Genomic DNA, 16,085 nt, shown 5'->3' with positions numbered 1-16,085 from the left:
TCTATTTTTAAAATATACTCATAAAATATTGAAAGCCTTTTAATCACAGAGCTGCCAAGCATATATTTTAAATATGTTGTGCCCTCCTGTAGGAAAACTGAGTTTATTCAAACCCCAAAATACAAAATCAGCAATGATGATTTTTAGAAAATATATTTGTTTAATAAAGTTTTGCTTTTAAAGCAACTTTCAATTCACTATACACCAAAACTGAAGTAAAATACACATATATCATTCAATTCTGATATGTGAGATCTTCAGGTATACATACAATAAACATAAAAGCCTCTATTATAGTCTTTCAGTGACCTGTCTGTAAAAGTAATAAGTTCTAAGGTTTCATCAAACACTTTGTACGGCTTCCCTTTTGTAGTCCATTATAGTGTGAATGAGTAATTAATTCCTCATCCTCATTCTTCACTAGCCTCAAACCGTTGAAATTTCAATTTCAGAGACACACATTAAATGCAAATTCCCTTCATAAAAGTTAAAAATACTAGCAAAGGACACAGCAGCGATAATTCAAAATCATTTTAGTTTTATTAATGCACATTAAGGGGCTCAGAAGTGAAAACCTTCGTTTAATGTCATAAAACGGATAAGAGGGCAAGTGTGGTTCTGGGTTTTAAAAGAGTCCAAGGTCACATTTCCATACTGCTAACAGCTCACATACTGTAGACAAGAGAAATACAGGTTAGATTTTACAAAAAGACAAACAAATCTATTTAGGAATCAGAAAGTAGGAAATGCTGCGAATTAGCGTGTCCAATGGCCACGCACTTTCTGTTCTTAACACGACTGCTGATAATAAATGTTCTGTATTAATAAGAAGTAGATGTCTCCTAAGATTTAGAAGTCCTGTTTGTCCTCTGGTACTCTTCCAGTTCATGTTTTCTGTTCATGGCTATTTGCAATTCTTGCTTAATAGCTTGAATCTGTTTTTCCAGCTCTGATAATTCTTTCACCACTGAGTTCCTAGAAATGTTTAGGGATTCGGCCTTGCCATTTGTTGTCAGTAGCTTTGGAGTTTCTCGTCTCAGCTGAGGCAAAGGTAGATCTTGTTGGTGCCTAAAACTTAATTCATTGTGTGCTTCTTTATAAATATATTTCCTTCTATTACAGCCGGCTTGGTTAGATGTGTTCCATACACGCTCTTGACTGTTTCCTGCATTGCACCTAAAACAAAGAAAACATGGTTTAACTAAGAAATATAATTTTTACAGGGGTTTTCATCTTTAATTTAATTTTAATTATGATGTAGAGAGTGATATTCAGAGGAAATTTACAATTGGTCTTAATTTTTTTTTTTTAGCTTTTTTATTTAGCTTTTTGTTCAGCAGCTCTTTGTTTGGAATTTCAGCAGATCTCTGGTTGCTGAGATATATATTTATCTAGAAACTGGGCAGTTAGAATGAGAGACCATATGAATAGATTAGTAAGAAAAGAGATAACAGTGATAATTGTAAATCTTAAGACTTTCCTTACAGTAGCATAAGAAAATAATTCAGTCAAATATTAACCTATGTAGGGATGTGAAAATCTTAGACACCCTTACACTTTACAGACAGGCACATCCCTAGTAATATGGACACCTTAGTGGGTCCTTATGGGGACCTTGTGCTTATGTAACCCCTGCAGTTCACACAGTGTACACCAGATGGCATTGTGCCAGAGTATAAAAGGTTTAGGAACCATGTGCTCTGGGTCCATTGCTTAAGCCCAACCAAGCAGGCTGGAAGGGAATGGGTAGTGCGGACCCTAGGCGCCTTGGCCCTAGTAATTAGATAGCTATACTCGTTTTATAGATCCCTCTAGGAGTGATAGAGAGGTTATTTAGTTGAGCAGCTCAAGGCAGTAAGGAACCAAGTGTTGAGATAGGGATGTCCGGAGTTCCCCTAGTCTGCCACTGGAAGATATCCTGAAAACTGGGCAATACCCATCACATGCTCTGCTGTTTATTCCCTAGCCTGTGGGGATTCAGCCTATACGTGCTGTGAGTATATGCTTCCTTTATGCTGCTGTGTATGTTCTATACTCCATTGTGGATCAATGTGCTAAATGATCTATATGCTATTGTTCAATAAATACTGTTCTTTGTTCAACTGTTAAAGAACTACTGGCGCCCATCATTGTTCTATCGCACCAGGTTACAGTTACACTACACCCTTGCCTCCACCCCGCTGCAAGGGCTTACCCCTGAGAAAGAGAGCTCATCGGTGGTCTCTGCCCACCAAGGAAAGTAGAGTAAACTGCCCTAGCACAAGTCAGTTTATTATAGCGCTACACCTACAAACTAAATTTCTATTTTTCTGTGTAAACTGCCCTTTATCAAATACACAAATAAAGAAAGAAGTTACAGTATAAGTAGATTTCCGAAATGTTTCAAGATATTTAGAAATAAAACATTGGTCTTTTCAAGAAATAAATATAATATTTACAAGTAAAACCCTTTTCAGTTAAGAGTAGTAGATATTTAAATGTGTGCTTTAATGTTTTCTAAATTTGAGGAACATCTAACCTTATTTCTGGAACATGGATCCCCAACCTTTTGTTACCTGTGAACCACATTCAAATGTCAAAAGCAAAAAAACATGAAAAAATACCTGGGGATGCCAGATAATGGCTGTGATTGGCTATTTTGTACCCCAGTGTGGGCTGGCAGCCTACTGGAGGCTCTCTTTGGCAGTAAATATGTTTTTATGCAACCAAAACTTGCCTTCAAGCAAGGATTTCAAAAATAAGCAGCTGCTGGGTGCCCACTGGGAACTGGAACAAGGTAGAGCAAGCGCACACCCACGGCAACCTCCTGAAGATAACGCCTGGTGCTCAGTAATAGAGGATACGGCAACCTCCAAATTGAGTCGAGAAACAAAAGATACCGGCACACAAGGCTTGCTTGCAGGGAAACCCTTGCTTTAATTCAAAAGTGCGGAAGTGCAACGTTTCGGGGACACGCCCCTTTCTCAAGCATATTGAGAAGCCAGGACAACAGGAGACTTATAGGACCAGTAACATAAAAAACATTTTTAAAAAAAATTTGTTTGTACTTAACGAAAAAAAAAACACCAAGACATTTTTAACTTTAAATTCAAAAAGTCTTTATTAAGAAATAACTTACCGATTCTCCGCTTGAGCTCGGCGACAGGGCGACGATCCATCGATTTCTCTTCCCTGGCTATCTCCTATAATAGCCAGGACGGAGAAATTGAGTGCTGCGAGATGGTTGGTGCCCTGTCAAGGTTAAAAGTTAAAAATGTCTTGGTGGCTTTTTTTTCGTTAAGTACAAACAATTTTTTTTTTACATTTTTTTTTATGTTACTGGTCCTATACGTCTCCTGTTATCCTGGCTACTTAGTGCACCTATGATGGCTGCCTTGCATGCTGTAAACACGATTTGAGTTCAATGGGAGAAAAGCACTATATAAAAATGATTCCCTTTCCCTAAAAGCTGTTCTACCTACACTCATGCAGTAACTCCGTATACAAGAAACATATTTCCTTCTGTTGAACAAAATCAAACTCTTCTCTTTTCTGGGGTATAACTATCCCCCTTGGTTTTTCCTTCTACCTCCAGGCACATGGGGTGAGGGTTGTGGTATGACCACATAGGATAATTCAGTTATAAGAAAAGTTCATGTATTGTGTAGAGCTGCAGAAACATGTCTTTTCTCTGCATGTGTACCATGTGTTGTGCAGTTTGACTTAACATAGCGCAAATATCAGAGTGCGTTTTACCTGCTAAATAATGAAGCAAACTCCATTATCCAGGTCCTGATTAACAGGTCCTTTGACATACAGTATTTATTGCATTTAAGGTATATTTTCCCCCTAGAGAATAAATAGATTAATTTCCATTTTTGCTTTTTAATGTTTACCTTGCTCAGGTCACATTGGGGCTCATTTATATACTTCCCACAGAGCAGAATGATATGCACAGTGAATATATTTGCCCTGTGCATGGTTATATTTATAAAGCTGAATATGAATGGTATATTTAATATGCAAACAGAATTGCGAAATGTCCATAAAAGCTTTTTAAATATGCCAAAAAAACGCAAATTTCGAATATTCATGTACACACTTAAGCCAGCTAGTGGAGAAAATATTCGCACAACTGTTTAGCAAATATCCAATTTAATTTGCTGTAAATGCAGCCTCAGACAGTGGCGCCCTCATGCAAACACCCATCTCATTTGCAATATTTTAGCACTCAAAAACGTGGGCAGTACAACCATTTGCGAATAAATATACACTGCACAAACTTTATAAATGACCCCCATTGTGTCTACATTGTGTCTAAAGTTGAATTTGATTGGCTTGCTAAGCTGGTTTGTGATATATTTACAATGATCTTATTGAACTTTTTTATTCGCCTTACATTGTTTGTACAGGTACTTGTTTAGTTATGAGAAGCGATGAGCTGAATTTTTCAACAGGGATGGATTTGTGGCAAAATTCCTCATTTTACCATCTGTGAATATTGTCTCTAAACTGCCACAACATTTCCAATCAAAAATGTTCACCATAATAAATAAAACACTCCAATGTACTCTGCACAGAAAGTCACTAGGGTAAAAAAAGTCACCACATAAAAAATATGCAGTAAAAATCCTCAAAGACACTAATGTATTTGTTGCTAGTGATGGGCGAATATGCGCCATTTTGCTTCGCCGAAAAATTTGTGAATTTCGCGCGAAACGGCGAAACATTTGCGAAACGGCGCCGGCGTCTGGTTTTGACACCAGCGCCCGTTTTTGATGCCGGTGTCTGTTTTTTCGAAAATTTTCGCCGGCGTTTCACGAATTTATTCGCTGGCGGTGAATCGCGCAAATTCGCCGCAAATTCGCCCATCACTATTTGTTGCAGAAAAAGTCACCACAAATAAAGTTGCTGCAAAAGAAGTCCATGGATACTAATGTATTCTGCACAGAAACGTTCACAACAAAACAAACTGTGTGAGAAGGGTGGATGTGAAACAACACCATTGGGGCAAATGCACTGAAGGCAAAGTGGCCCATGCTAGCAACAATTCACCAGAAATTCCATCCGCAGGGACATCGGCATAGAGGACAATTTGCTAGAAAATGGGAGCATCGCTAGCATTCGTTCACACTCCATCACCAGGCGACTTTTCAATCTGGCGAATGATCATTACTCTGCAAATTCAGTAAGATTTGAATTTTACTGAGTGTTACCTCTTTTGCCAGAGTTTACTTTGCCTCCTCAGACCAGGAGAACTGATAAAACGAAGCTAGATCTTCCTCAATCTTATGTCAGTGACATACATAGTTACATAGTTACATAGTTAAATTGGGTTGAAAAAAGACAAAGTCCATCAAGTTCAACCCCTCCAAATGAAAACCCAGCATCCATACACACACCCCTCCCTACTTTTAATTAAAATTCTATATACCCATACCTATATTAACTATAGAGTTTAGTATCACAATAGCCTTTAATATTATGTCTGTCCAAAAAATCATCCAAGCCATTCTTAAAGGCATTAACTGAATCAGCCATCACAACATCACCCGGCAGTGCATTCCACAACCTCACTGTCCTGACTGTGAAGAACCCTCTACGTTGCTTCAAATGAAAGTTCTTTTCTTCTAGTCTAAAGGGGTGGCCTCTGGTACGGTGATCCACTTTATGGGTAAAAAGGTCCCCTGCCATTTGTCTATAATGTCCTCTAATGTACTTGTAAAGTGTAATCATGTCCCCTCGCAAGCGCCTTTTTTCCAGAGAAAACAACCCCAACCTTGACAGTCTACCCTCATAATTTAAGTCTTCCGTCCCTCTAACCAATTTAGTTGCACGTCTCTGCACTCTCTCCAGCTCATTTATATCCCTCTTAAGGACTGGAGTCCAAAACTGAACTGCATACTCCAGATGAGGCCTTACCAGGGACCTATAAAGAGGCATAATTATGTTTTCATCCCTTGAGTTAATGCCCTTTTTTATGCAAGACAGAACTTTATTTGCTTTAGTAGCCACAGAATGACACTGCCCAGAATTAGACAACGTGTTATCTACAAAGACCCCTAGATCCTTTTCATTTAAGGAAACTCCCAACACATTGCCATTTAGTGTATAACTTGCATTTATATTATTTTTGCCAAAGTGCATAACCTTGCATTTATCAACATTGAACCTCATTTTCCAGTTTGCTGCCCAGTTTTCCAGTTTAGACAGATCACTTTGCAAAGTGGCAGCATCCTGCATGGAACCTATAGTTCTGCACAATTTAGTATCATCTGCAAAAATAGAAACAGTACTTTCAATGCCCACCTCCAGGTCATTAATAAACAAGTTGAAAAGCAAGGGACCTAGTACAGAGCCCTGTGGTACTCCACTAACAACACTGGTCCAATTAGAAAATGTTCCATTTACCACCACTCTTTGTAGTCTATCTTTTAGCCAGTTCGCTATCCAGGTACAAATACTATGTTCCAGGCCAACATTCCTTAATTTAACCAGTAACCTTTTGTGTGGCACTGTATCAAATGCTTTAGCAAAGTCTAAGTAAATCACATCCACTGCCATCCCAGAATCGAGGTCTCTACTTACATTCTCGTAAAAAGAAATTAAGTTAGTCTGGCAAGATCTATTACGCATAAAACCATGCTGGCACAAACTCATAGTATTATGATTTGCTATGAAGTCCAGTATCTTATCCTTTATTAACCCTTCGAAAAGCTTTCCTAATACTGACGTCAGACTAACTGGCCTATAGTTTTGAGGCTGAGAACGGGATCCTTTTTTGAATAGAGGCACCACATTAGCAATTCGCCAGTCTCTTGGCACAATACCAGATCTCAATGAATCCTGAAAAATTAAGTAAAGAGGTTTGGCAATCACAGAGCTAAGCTCGCTAATTACCCTGGGATGAATACCATCTGGCCCTGGACCTTTGTTAATCTTAACCTGTTCAAGTCTCTTTTGAATTTCTTCTTGTGTGAACCATGCATCCTGTATGCCGGAAATTCATTAAAGTTGTAAAAAACGCTGGCGACTTTTACTTTTTTAAAGTGGGATTACCTTCAAATGTCCTAACTATTAAAGATTTTTGTGTTAACATTTTTCCCACACATTTAAGGGGCATGGCACATTTGTTTTAGGGTGGGCTCGTGTGTAGGGCATTAGAGAATCTGTTCTTTCTTTATTATGGTTCCTTGTACATTTGTAATAAAAAGTGGCCACTTCAAACATTTGCACCAACATCACTAATAAAGACATCCATACAACTTTACTGTACCTGCCCTATTAAAATTGACCTAAGAGTAAGATTACTAACAAAGTTTTGCTAGGCAGAAATGAACGCTAGCGAAAATTTGCTATAAAATTCTTGCACTGCCGAAGTAGCACTAGCAAAATTTTCCCAGCTTTCGGGTGCTGAGAAGCAACTCCCGCATTTATGTGAATAAGCGTAGTGGCAACGAATTTGCGGCTAGCAAAGTAGCGTTAAGTGTAGAGAAGCAGTCACTGGCAAAAATTCGCCCTTTAGTGACTTTGCCTCAATGTGTTTTGTGAGTTTTCCTGCAGTTTTGTAATTTTTTTGGTGAAGCAAAATGAGACACATTTGCTCATCACTACTGTATATGAAAGTAATTACATTACCATTACTCATGCTGAAAATGCTGGTATACTGCCTCTTTAAGATAGAATGTATTTTTATGCTTGTTATCACCCAGTGAGTGAAGAATTACTAACACCCATATAATGTTTATCTCTCTAGTGCACAAAGTAAATCATATTATAGAATAAGAACTTGCATTTATATGAAGATGGATAATCAACCCTTAACGTTAAAAAACAGAGGTGTATATCTGGTTTCCAGAACTAGGGTAAGTAGTATTGGTTCCCAAAACAATACCTAGTGACCCAGGACCCTGCCTGCTTTGAATCATCCACTCCACGACCAGTGCTCGGTTCACACAGGTCCCTCAACTTCCCCTTCTCACTCCTTCCACTCAACAAACAATGCCCTTAACTTGTCGATATTCTGCCATTGATATGGGTCTTTGGCTTCTAATTTTAACCTTGCAGGAACGCTGAGATGTTTTCCAAACACTCATCCTCGATCCGTGGTTTAGAGTATATCTATATCTACTTCTACTCTTTGCCAGAAGGGAATGCCAGGAAACAAAACGTCTTATTACTTTTAGACTTAATGGAATTGTAACAATTGCTGTCAGGAGTAACTCCCCAGCATTGTATATGTGAGATCAAGACTGAGCTCACACGATACAAAATGGCAGTGACTCTTGGGCTTCCTGGAATATAGCAAGTGAGCACAGACATTCTGAATATAAAGTGTAAAGTGCTCAAGACCAAATTGTTTTTTTAGCTTCAAACTAATCAAGTAATGTAATGTCAGAATAAATGTTTTAAGTTTATTTCCTGTTTCCATGTTTTATTCAGAATTTCGCACTGCATCCACCCAAAGAGCTTCTTGGCTAAGTTTTTATTTCAAACTGTTCAGTAGTCATTATTTAAGTTTTGTGTAAAAGGCAAATAGGAACGCAGAGTAAATGGTGCATTTAATTGAAAATTAATCATGCATTGCATATGAGTGTTAGAGATCTAACGCTTTGCTTTTTGCTATAATTAACCTATATTTGTCTTGAAAGATAGCAATTGCCTAAGCTGTGTTCTGCAAGGGAATAAATGGAAATAAATCACTCTAGAACAATAGCTACCTATTCAGGTGCGATAAATGTGGCAAAAAGGTCAATGCAAGAGGGAAAATAAAAAGATAAACAAATAACCAAGGAAATTAGAGAATGCAGCAAACAACAAGTAATACGGTTTTGTGCTGCCTCCATGGATAATTAATTGGTGCCTAGCATACAGGCATGAAGTAAGATTTAATCATTACTTTTTTTGGTGATTAAACAAGCTCTAAAGAATAATTCAGCACAACATGAAAAAAACAAAATAATGCTAAATGTGTTCAAATAGGCTTATAAGGCTAGAGAGGTTCTTTCAGTCATTTACATGACTGATTCTGCATAAAACATTGTTGTGCTTGGTGAAAATATACAGAATGAAAAGGCATTTAAACTCTTCAAGTGCCATTCAGTTTTTACAATGTAATTATGTTCAGTATAGATTGATTTTATTAACAGTTTGTGATCTTTTGCTATAGGGCAGAGGTTCCCAAAGCGTCATGGGCCCACTAGGGAGGCAAGGAGCTGTGGCAGGTGGAGCTCAGCCTGAATACCAGTTAGAGGGGGGTATGGGAGCAATACCTATTAACGTGTTGCTCTTAGATATACAAGTAAAATCAATTTGAAATGATTTTTAGGGTGAAAATGTTTTTGTTTCAAAAGAATAAAAACCAAAGAGTCATAGTTCTTATACTGCAAAAAGGGGGAAGTATACATCATTAATTGAAGCTATTGTTTACCATCAAATTTTGAGGTTAACACACCATCCAATTACATTAGATTTGTATAACTATTGTGAGCTTTACCTTATAAAAATATATGTGAGGGTATCAATATAATGTGTGTGACTCTTTGATTTTTAATTTATTGAAAAGCCAGTATATTCCTACATCTAATAATTATATCATCCCTACCTAACATAGTAAAAGTACACATTCTGGTGACTTCAAAATGTGTCTTTCTACTCTACCTGCAAATCTGTATAAAAGGTAGTATTTTTCTGCATGTTTTAGCTTACCAGTTATTTCAAAATTTGTTTAAATTCAAAAATACAAATAAATAAAATGTTCGATTTAATAATGACCTTCATAAAACCTCTGTTTCTTGAGCCTTGAATATAAGGGGGCAAGATTGTTTCTACATGGTTTATACAGGACATATCTTTTTTGCATTGGATGGCTCGAAAGGCAAGTAAATGATCCTTTGCTGAAATGTCCTATATACATAATAATCCTCTTAGAGGTCCATCTTGCCTTCCTTTGGATCAAAAACAGTGAATATATGATAATGTGTTTGAAGTTTTATTTGTCACAGCAGCGGTAGGCCCTTGCCAGAGTACTGCCCAGGTGAATTTAGAAGAGGGAGAAAGGAGGTTCTCTCCTGTGACTGCACAGTGGGTTGATTGATACAGACACTACTACTGCTTGTGCTATGTGACAGCCTGCTTGGATTTCCTATTATCGACACACTGCAGATTCCGGACCGACAGCAGGGCTGCTGAACTTCTCTCATGGTGGGAGATGTAGCTCCTGCTGGAAGCAGATTTGGAGGTCATCCTCTCTGTAGGTAGAGACAGCCTAATACTCAGAGGTGGATATAATGACATATTGCTGATCTCAAGTATTCACTGAGGAACAGTAGAGCATAGTGGTGATCTTTTGTGGAATTCTGGCTTCGAATATTGCCTTCTGTGAGGCTGGCATGGCCTTATTTATTTGATAAAATGCGACTAAATGCTGAGGTCATTTTACCTCATTTATAGCTCCTGGTGTTTCATGAAGGTATATAATAATGGGGTTCATTGGGAGGGCTGAAATTGAAGGGTTAATTAAGGAGCCCCCTTGTTAAGGGAGGAACATGACTGGACTGTTTAAAAAAAATTCCATGCAATTGCAGTCTGATCCTCTGGGGCATTTGTTTGATGTGTGGGGGTCATCACTATATCACTATCACAAGTTGATCTGCAAATGACAGTGCTATGCAGCATTTACATATTATATGTTTTTTGGCCCACCAGCTAAACAAGCTAGTTGGCCATTCAGTTCTGTGGAGTTAAAACACAATGCACCCATCATGCAAGCTGGGTATATAAGACTGCAATAGAATTTGTGAATGTACTGTATGTTTAGCCAGATTCAGAACAAGATTTTAAATCATAACTAGACCTTGCATTTTTGTGGATATGTTAGTATATGTGTGTGTCTGTGTGCATATAGATATAGCTTTAGAATTTCACTTGAATAATTTGCCTCATTAAAAGTGCATTTAGACTGAACAGAACGAGAGATAGTTTGGTACATGTTACTGCAGCAGCTATTTTGTAATGGCAGAATGTAAAGAATGTAATGCTTTCATCTTCCACATTTATACAACGTAATAAGATTACCTCTCCATAACCAATTCATGATATGCCCTACTGTTTTCCCTTTGATATCTTTCAACAGACTAGGAGCTATTCATTTGTATTAAAATCAGTGCTTTTTTTGTACATAACGGAGGAGTTTTGTAGCAGTTCTTGCCCAAGGACCTCATTGTGCTTAAAATTAGCTTAGACTACAAAAAAGCAATGTTCCAGTGAACCGTTCTTCATTTCATTTCAGCAGGGCAAGCCTCTACTGTTCAACAAATACTTTCAGGTCTTGACTCATTTCATTGTTACGATATAATAAACACACACACACACAATATAATAAATACACACACATATACGGTATATATACACCCCAAATATGAAGGTGTGCCATAGTAGTATACATGAGACCATGTACACTGATCCTACCTTTATTTACAGATGTGTTTATACAGCCTTTTTACACTGCCTCGATTTGTATACCCCATTTGCAGTGATTGGAGCCCCCGCTGTTATTCAATGTCAGGTCCTGCAATTGTTGTTAAACTGAAGCCTAAAAATCCAACAAAAGCTGAAGGCTAACAAAGGTAGTGTAGTTCAGCAGTATGTGGGAGTTACTCTAGTGTAGTGTAGTGCATACTGGACATTTTGCTGTATGTAAACAGGTGCAAGAATGAACACACTGCCAGTTACTTCTTCAGGCTCAGACAGTCATGATGTATAACCATACTCCATGACAAAAAAACCCACATGTGCACAGACTATAAATAGTAAGTGAAAATAAAAAAAAATAAACTGCAGAAATAGGAACAAAAATGTGCATTTTACAGTGTAATATTCTTCATTAGAAAATCACTGCACAAAGTATTTTAATAGTAAACGTTTACAGATGGCATCCTTTTTGGCACACAAAATAATACAAATAATTACTTTGTATTACACATTATATACACAGCTCACTAGTGCTAACTAAACTTCACAATCTTTCTTCCACTGATGGTTGCAAATTAGTTTTATGGTGGGAAAAGCTACAATATATTGAATGCATGCAAAGGAAAAACTGTATGCCCAAAGAAATCATTTTTCCCATTAACTTTTACTGCATTTAAGTGATCGTATAAGCAACACAATCCAGTCAAACCTTTGGTACCCCTGTCATTAAATTCTAAACATCACTGAGGCTTGTCTTGAAGTAATTATTATTTAGTAACATCTACATAGAGCTATAAGAGTAAAGGATACACTGTTTTTTCTCTGATTGCATATGGCTGCCTGTGTATCTGTTTTGTTTTTCTTTTTCTTGACTGTGAAATGCTAATAAAAATATTGAAAGAGAAGAGTAAAGGTAAAGGATACAAATACAAAACAAAACCGTTTATGTTTACACAGGGGGTACAGGTGGAGAAGCCTGGCTGGGTATTGCACACTTGCATAAACTTCCTAATATTAACATATTAGTGTAATAAACTATTTATATTGTGATCTATTTACTTAACTATACAAGTTCTCTCTCCTGTCCAAAAATGACGGTGAAGCTATCAAGGGATCCTGTCTAGGGATGTAGCGAACTGTTCGCCCGCGAACTAGTTCGCGCGAACTTCGACCGTTCGCGTCCGCCGAATGTTCGCGAACGTTTGGGAACGTTCGCATTTTGAGTTCGCGTTCGATCGTTCGACCATTCGAATTCCTTCGACCGCTAAAAATCGAACGATTTCCATTCGTTCGAACGATTGTAAGCATTCGATCCAATGAAAAGCATTCGATCGAATGGCTTCGATCGTTCGATTCGAATGAAAATCCTTCGATCGAACGATTAAAATCCTTCGATCGTTCGATCGAACGATTTTAGCGGGTGTTCGAAGTTCGCGAACTGGTCGCGAACGTTCGCATTTTTTGACGGTGTTCGCGAACGGCGTTCGCGAACACCAAATCGGCAGTTCGCTACATCCCTAATCCTGTCATCGGAAAACATGTTTTTTTCAAAACGCATCAGTTAATAGTGCTACTCCAGCAGAATTCTGCACTGAAATCCATTTCTCAAAAGAGCAAACAGATTTTATTATATTCAATTTTGAAATCTGACATGGGGCTAGACATATTGTCAATTTCCCAGCTGCCCCTGGTCATGTAACTTGTGCCTGCACTTTAGGAGAGAAATGCTTTCTGGCAGGCTGCTGTTTTTCCTTCTCAATGGAACTGAATGTGTCTCAGTGGGACATGGGTTTTTACTATTGAGTGTTGTTCTTAGATCTACCAGGCAGCTGTTGTCTTGTGTTAGGGAGCTGCTATCTGGTTACCTTCCTATTGTTCTTTTGTTCGGCTGCTGGGGGGGGAGGGAGGGGGTGATATCACACTAACTTGCAGTACAGCAGTAAAGAGTGATTGAAGTTTATCATAGCACAAGTCACATGACTTGGGGCAGCTGGGAAATTTACAATATGTCTAGCCCCATGTCAGATTTTAAAATTGAATATTAAAAAATCTGTTTGCTCTTTTGAGAAATGGATTTCAGTGCAGAATTCTGCTGGAGCAGCACTATTAACTGATTCATTTTGGAAAAATTTTTTTTCCCATAACAGTATCCTTTTAATTGTGCAACATGCTACATTTTGCAGTGTTTCCATTGTTTTTTTACAGCAATACACTCACCAAAAATGGGGCAATTATCAAAGGCTGTTTATCGCTTCTAATGCGTTTTTTTGCTTTTTTTATTACCAGGTTATATTTATCTGCATTTCGACCTTGATGTCTAATAAATAACATAGATATAAATTTGTGAAGCTTACAAATCACAGGTTACAGTATGCTGAGATTTGGTCACAATGACTATGTTCAGTTTGATGGTTGTTTTTTAGCCTGTTTGTTGTAGTTTTTTTTTATAAGTGACAACCTATACCTATCATTCTGTATTCTCATTCTATCTCAGTTCCACTTTCCTGATGCAGTTATAACTTGTCTGCCTAATACTGGCATGCACGGTTTTACAGTTTACAATATTTTTTGAAGTTCACAAGGTTACATTTGCTTGTAAGACAAAAGTTTCCCCATGAGAAAAAATCAATGTCTCCTGAGCAGAAGACATACTCAAGATTTAAATGAAGCAAATAAGTAAACCTAATCTGATCATTTTCACATCTTAATTCCCATAAACTGCAAATGTTAAATTCATTTTAGATCTTCCAACTTCTTTCAAAAGAGCCCAGAATAACCCAAGCAAATAGATTAAAATATCATTGACTGAAATAAAAGTTTTAAAAAAGTAGAAACATTTCCAGAGTAAGAGGGGGAAAAAAATATATTAGATTTCATTCACTGCCATAAAAATAAATAAAATATATTAAAATATTATATAATAATATTACGTAATATAAATATATATTATATTATAAAATGAAAAAAAAATTGAATTATTAGTAATTTTTTTGGAAGGCTTGTTGAGCTGTTATGGAGATATATACACTAGCTTCCAAAGAACAATCTATGCATTGTTTCAAACATTGTTTAAATTTAAATTGTATTATAGGCTGCATTATTAAGTGACTTGGAGAGTACAGAATGGCAGAATAACAGCCCCAAAACCCATTAGGATAAAACAGCAATTTAAGCAAAATGCAGCCTGCCAATTATAATCTTTAAAAGAAGGGGTCATTGACATACTGCATAGGTTTCCTCTTCAATATACAATAAATTATACCTTGTGATGCTAGCAAAATTCTAAAAAAAAAGCCTCATAAAATATAATCATTTTCTTGTCTTTACTATTGTTATTTTGTCAGCTGAATGGCAAAAACATAATGCAAATTATTTTCAGATGGGGAGTGTTGGCCAGTATGGTATTTATCTTAGTTTCAATTTACATAAAAATGCTGCATTTCCCCAGAGAATATGTAAATTGGCATCACAACAAAATAATGCTGCAAAATAACTTTGTTTATACCTTTCTGCAATAAAAAGACGTTTCTGTGTGTAGCTAATTTTTTCTAAAATACTGAGAATATCCTGTTCAATTTTTCTTATCATGGTACAACCCTTGTCAAGCCACACACAAGTGTTTCATTTTGTGATAGAAAATCATGAATAATAAGAGATTGGGTAACAGGCCAAAATGTAATCAACCACAATACCATAGTTGTATTGATCATTCTTTCAAGTCTTGCATTCAAGCTGCCTAGTGGTCTTCTCCAGTAGAAGACTGGGCCATGCTTGCATGACCAACCACAAAGGTAGTGTTGGTTTTTAGCGGGTGGGATGAACCCACTAGTTATTTGGGCCACAGGGACCACATGAAGTGGTGTGTTATTGATTCTGTGACTGCTGTTATATATATTAAACGTAAATGTTTTTTTGAAGAGATTGATCTCACTTCTGGCTCACTCTTATGCACAAAAGTCTAGCTATAAAATACAAGGCCAGCTAAGCAGGTATGTCTCTTTTCAGTAAAATATGTCATATCATTTAACTCACAGATGTTTACTTTTCTAAGAATATGCATTATCTATTCTCAGTGCTGGTCCTCTGAAGCTAAAGTGAATGTCCATTTCCCTATCAAAGAGGGTCATGTGACTGCATGATATAACAGAGAATAAACTCCATGCAGCATTGAGGTGATATCACTTGAGTTGACACATGCCCAGGTGCTCCTGAACTCCTCACTTCCCTGACAGTTTTTATATTGTGGTGACATATTTAGTGCCAGCAAGAAGGCTATAGGGTTTGGTGACCCCTGGCAATTTCAAAGGTAATATTTACAAGTGCTTACATTTCTTTTAAGCTGTATAAGGCAATTACTCTGTCTGCAAGAGCTGGCATAATGGGTATGTTTGGTTTCTATGTCCAGTTTGGTTTGTTCATTGATGGAGGTAAGGTCTGACAGGATTAAATCATTCAATCACATCAATTATCCAGCACACTTGACACATTCAAAGATTTTTCCTTCATAGGGTGCCCTCAATGGAATGTGTTCACCTCCACATACCTTCAACTGCAGATATACAAAGATTGCAGCACTCCAAATAAATAATAAAATAAGATGGTTGTATAAGGTTGTTGTATAAGTATCGGTGTAT

General features: G+C 37.2%; 1 protein-coding gene across 1 annotated transcript in view; it reads right to left on the bottom strand.

Annotated features, from left to right (window-relative positions):
• Positions 1–521: 521 nt before the first annotated feature.
• The window catches only part of grin3a.S (glutamate receptor, ionotropic, N-methyl-D-aspartate 3A S homeolog), a 196,517-nt gene continuing 180,953 nt past the window's right edge, over positions 522–16,085 (bottom strand). Inside the window, 1 exon segment of the mRNA XM_041580074.1 lies at positions 522–1,176. Within this exon segment, the coding sequence (XP_041436008.1) occupies positions 843–1,176 (334 nt within the window). The 3' untranslated portion in view covers positions 522–842.

The sequence above is a fragment of the Xenopus laevis genome, chromosome 1S, assembly GCF_017654675.1.
Source record: "Xenopus laevis strain J_2021 chromosome 1S, Xenopus_laevis_v10.1, whole genome shotgun sequence".
Classification (NCBI taxonomy): domain Eukaryota; kingdom Metazoa; phylum Chordata; class Amphibia; order Anura; family Pipidae; genus Xenopus; species Xenopus laevis.
The sequence above is the reverse complement of the archived record's forward strand: the minus strand, read 5'-3'. Positions and strand labels throughout refer to the sequence as shown.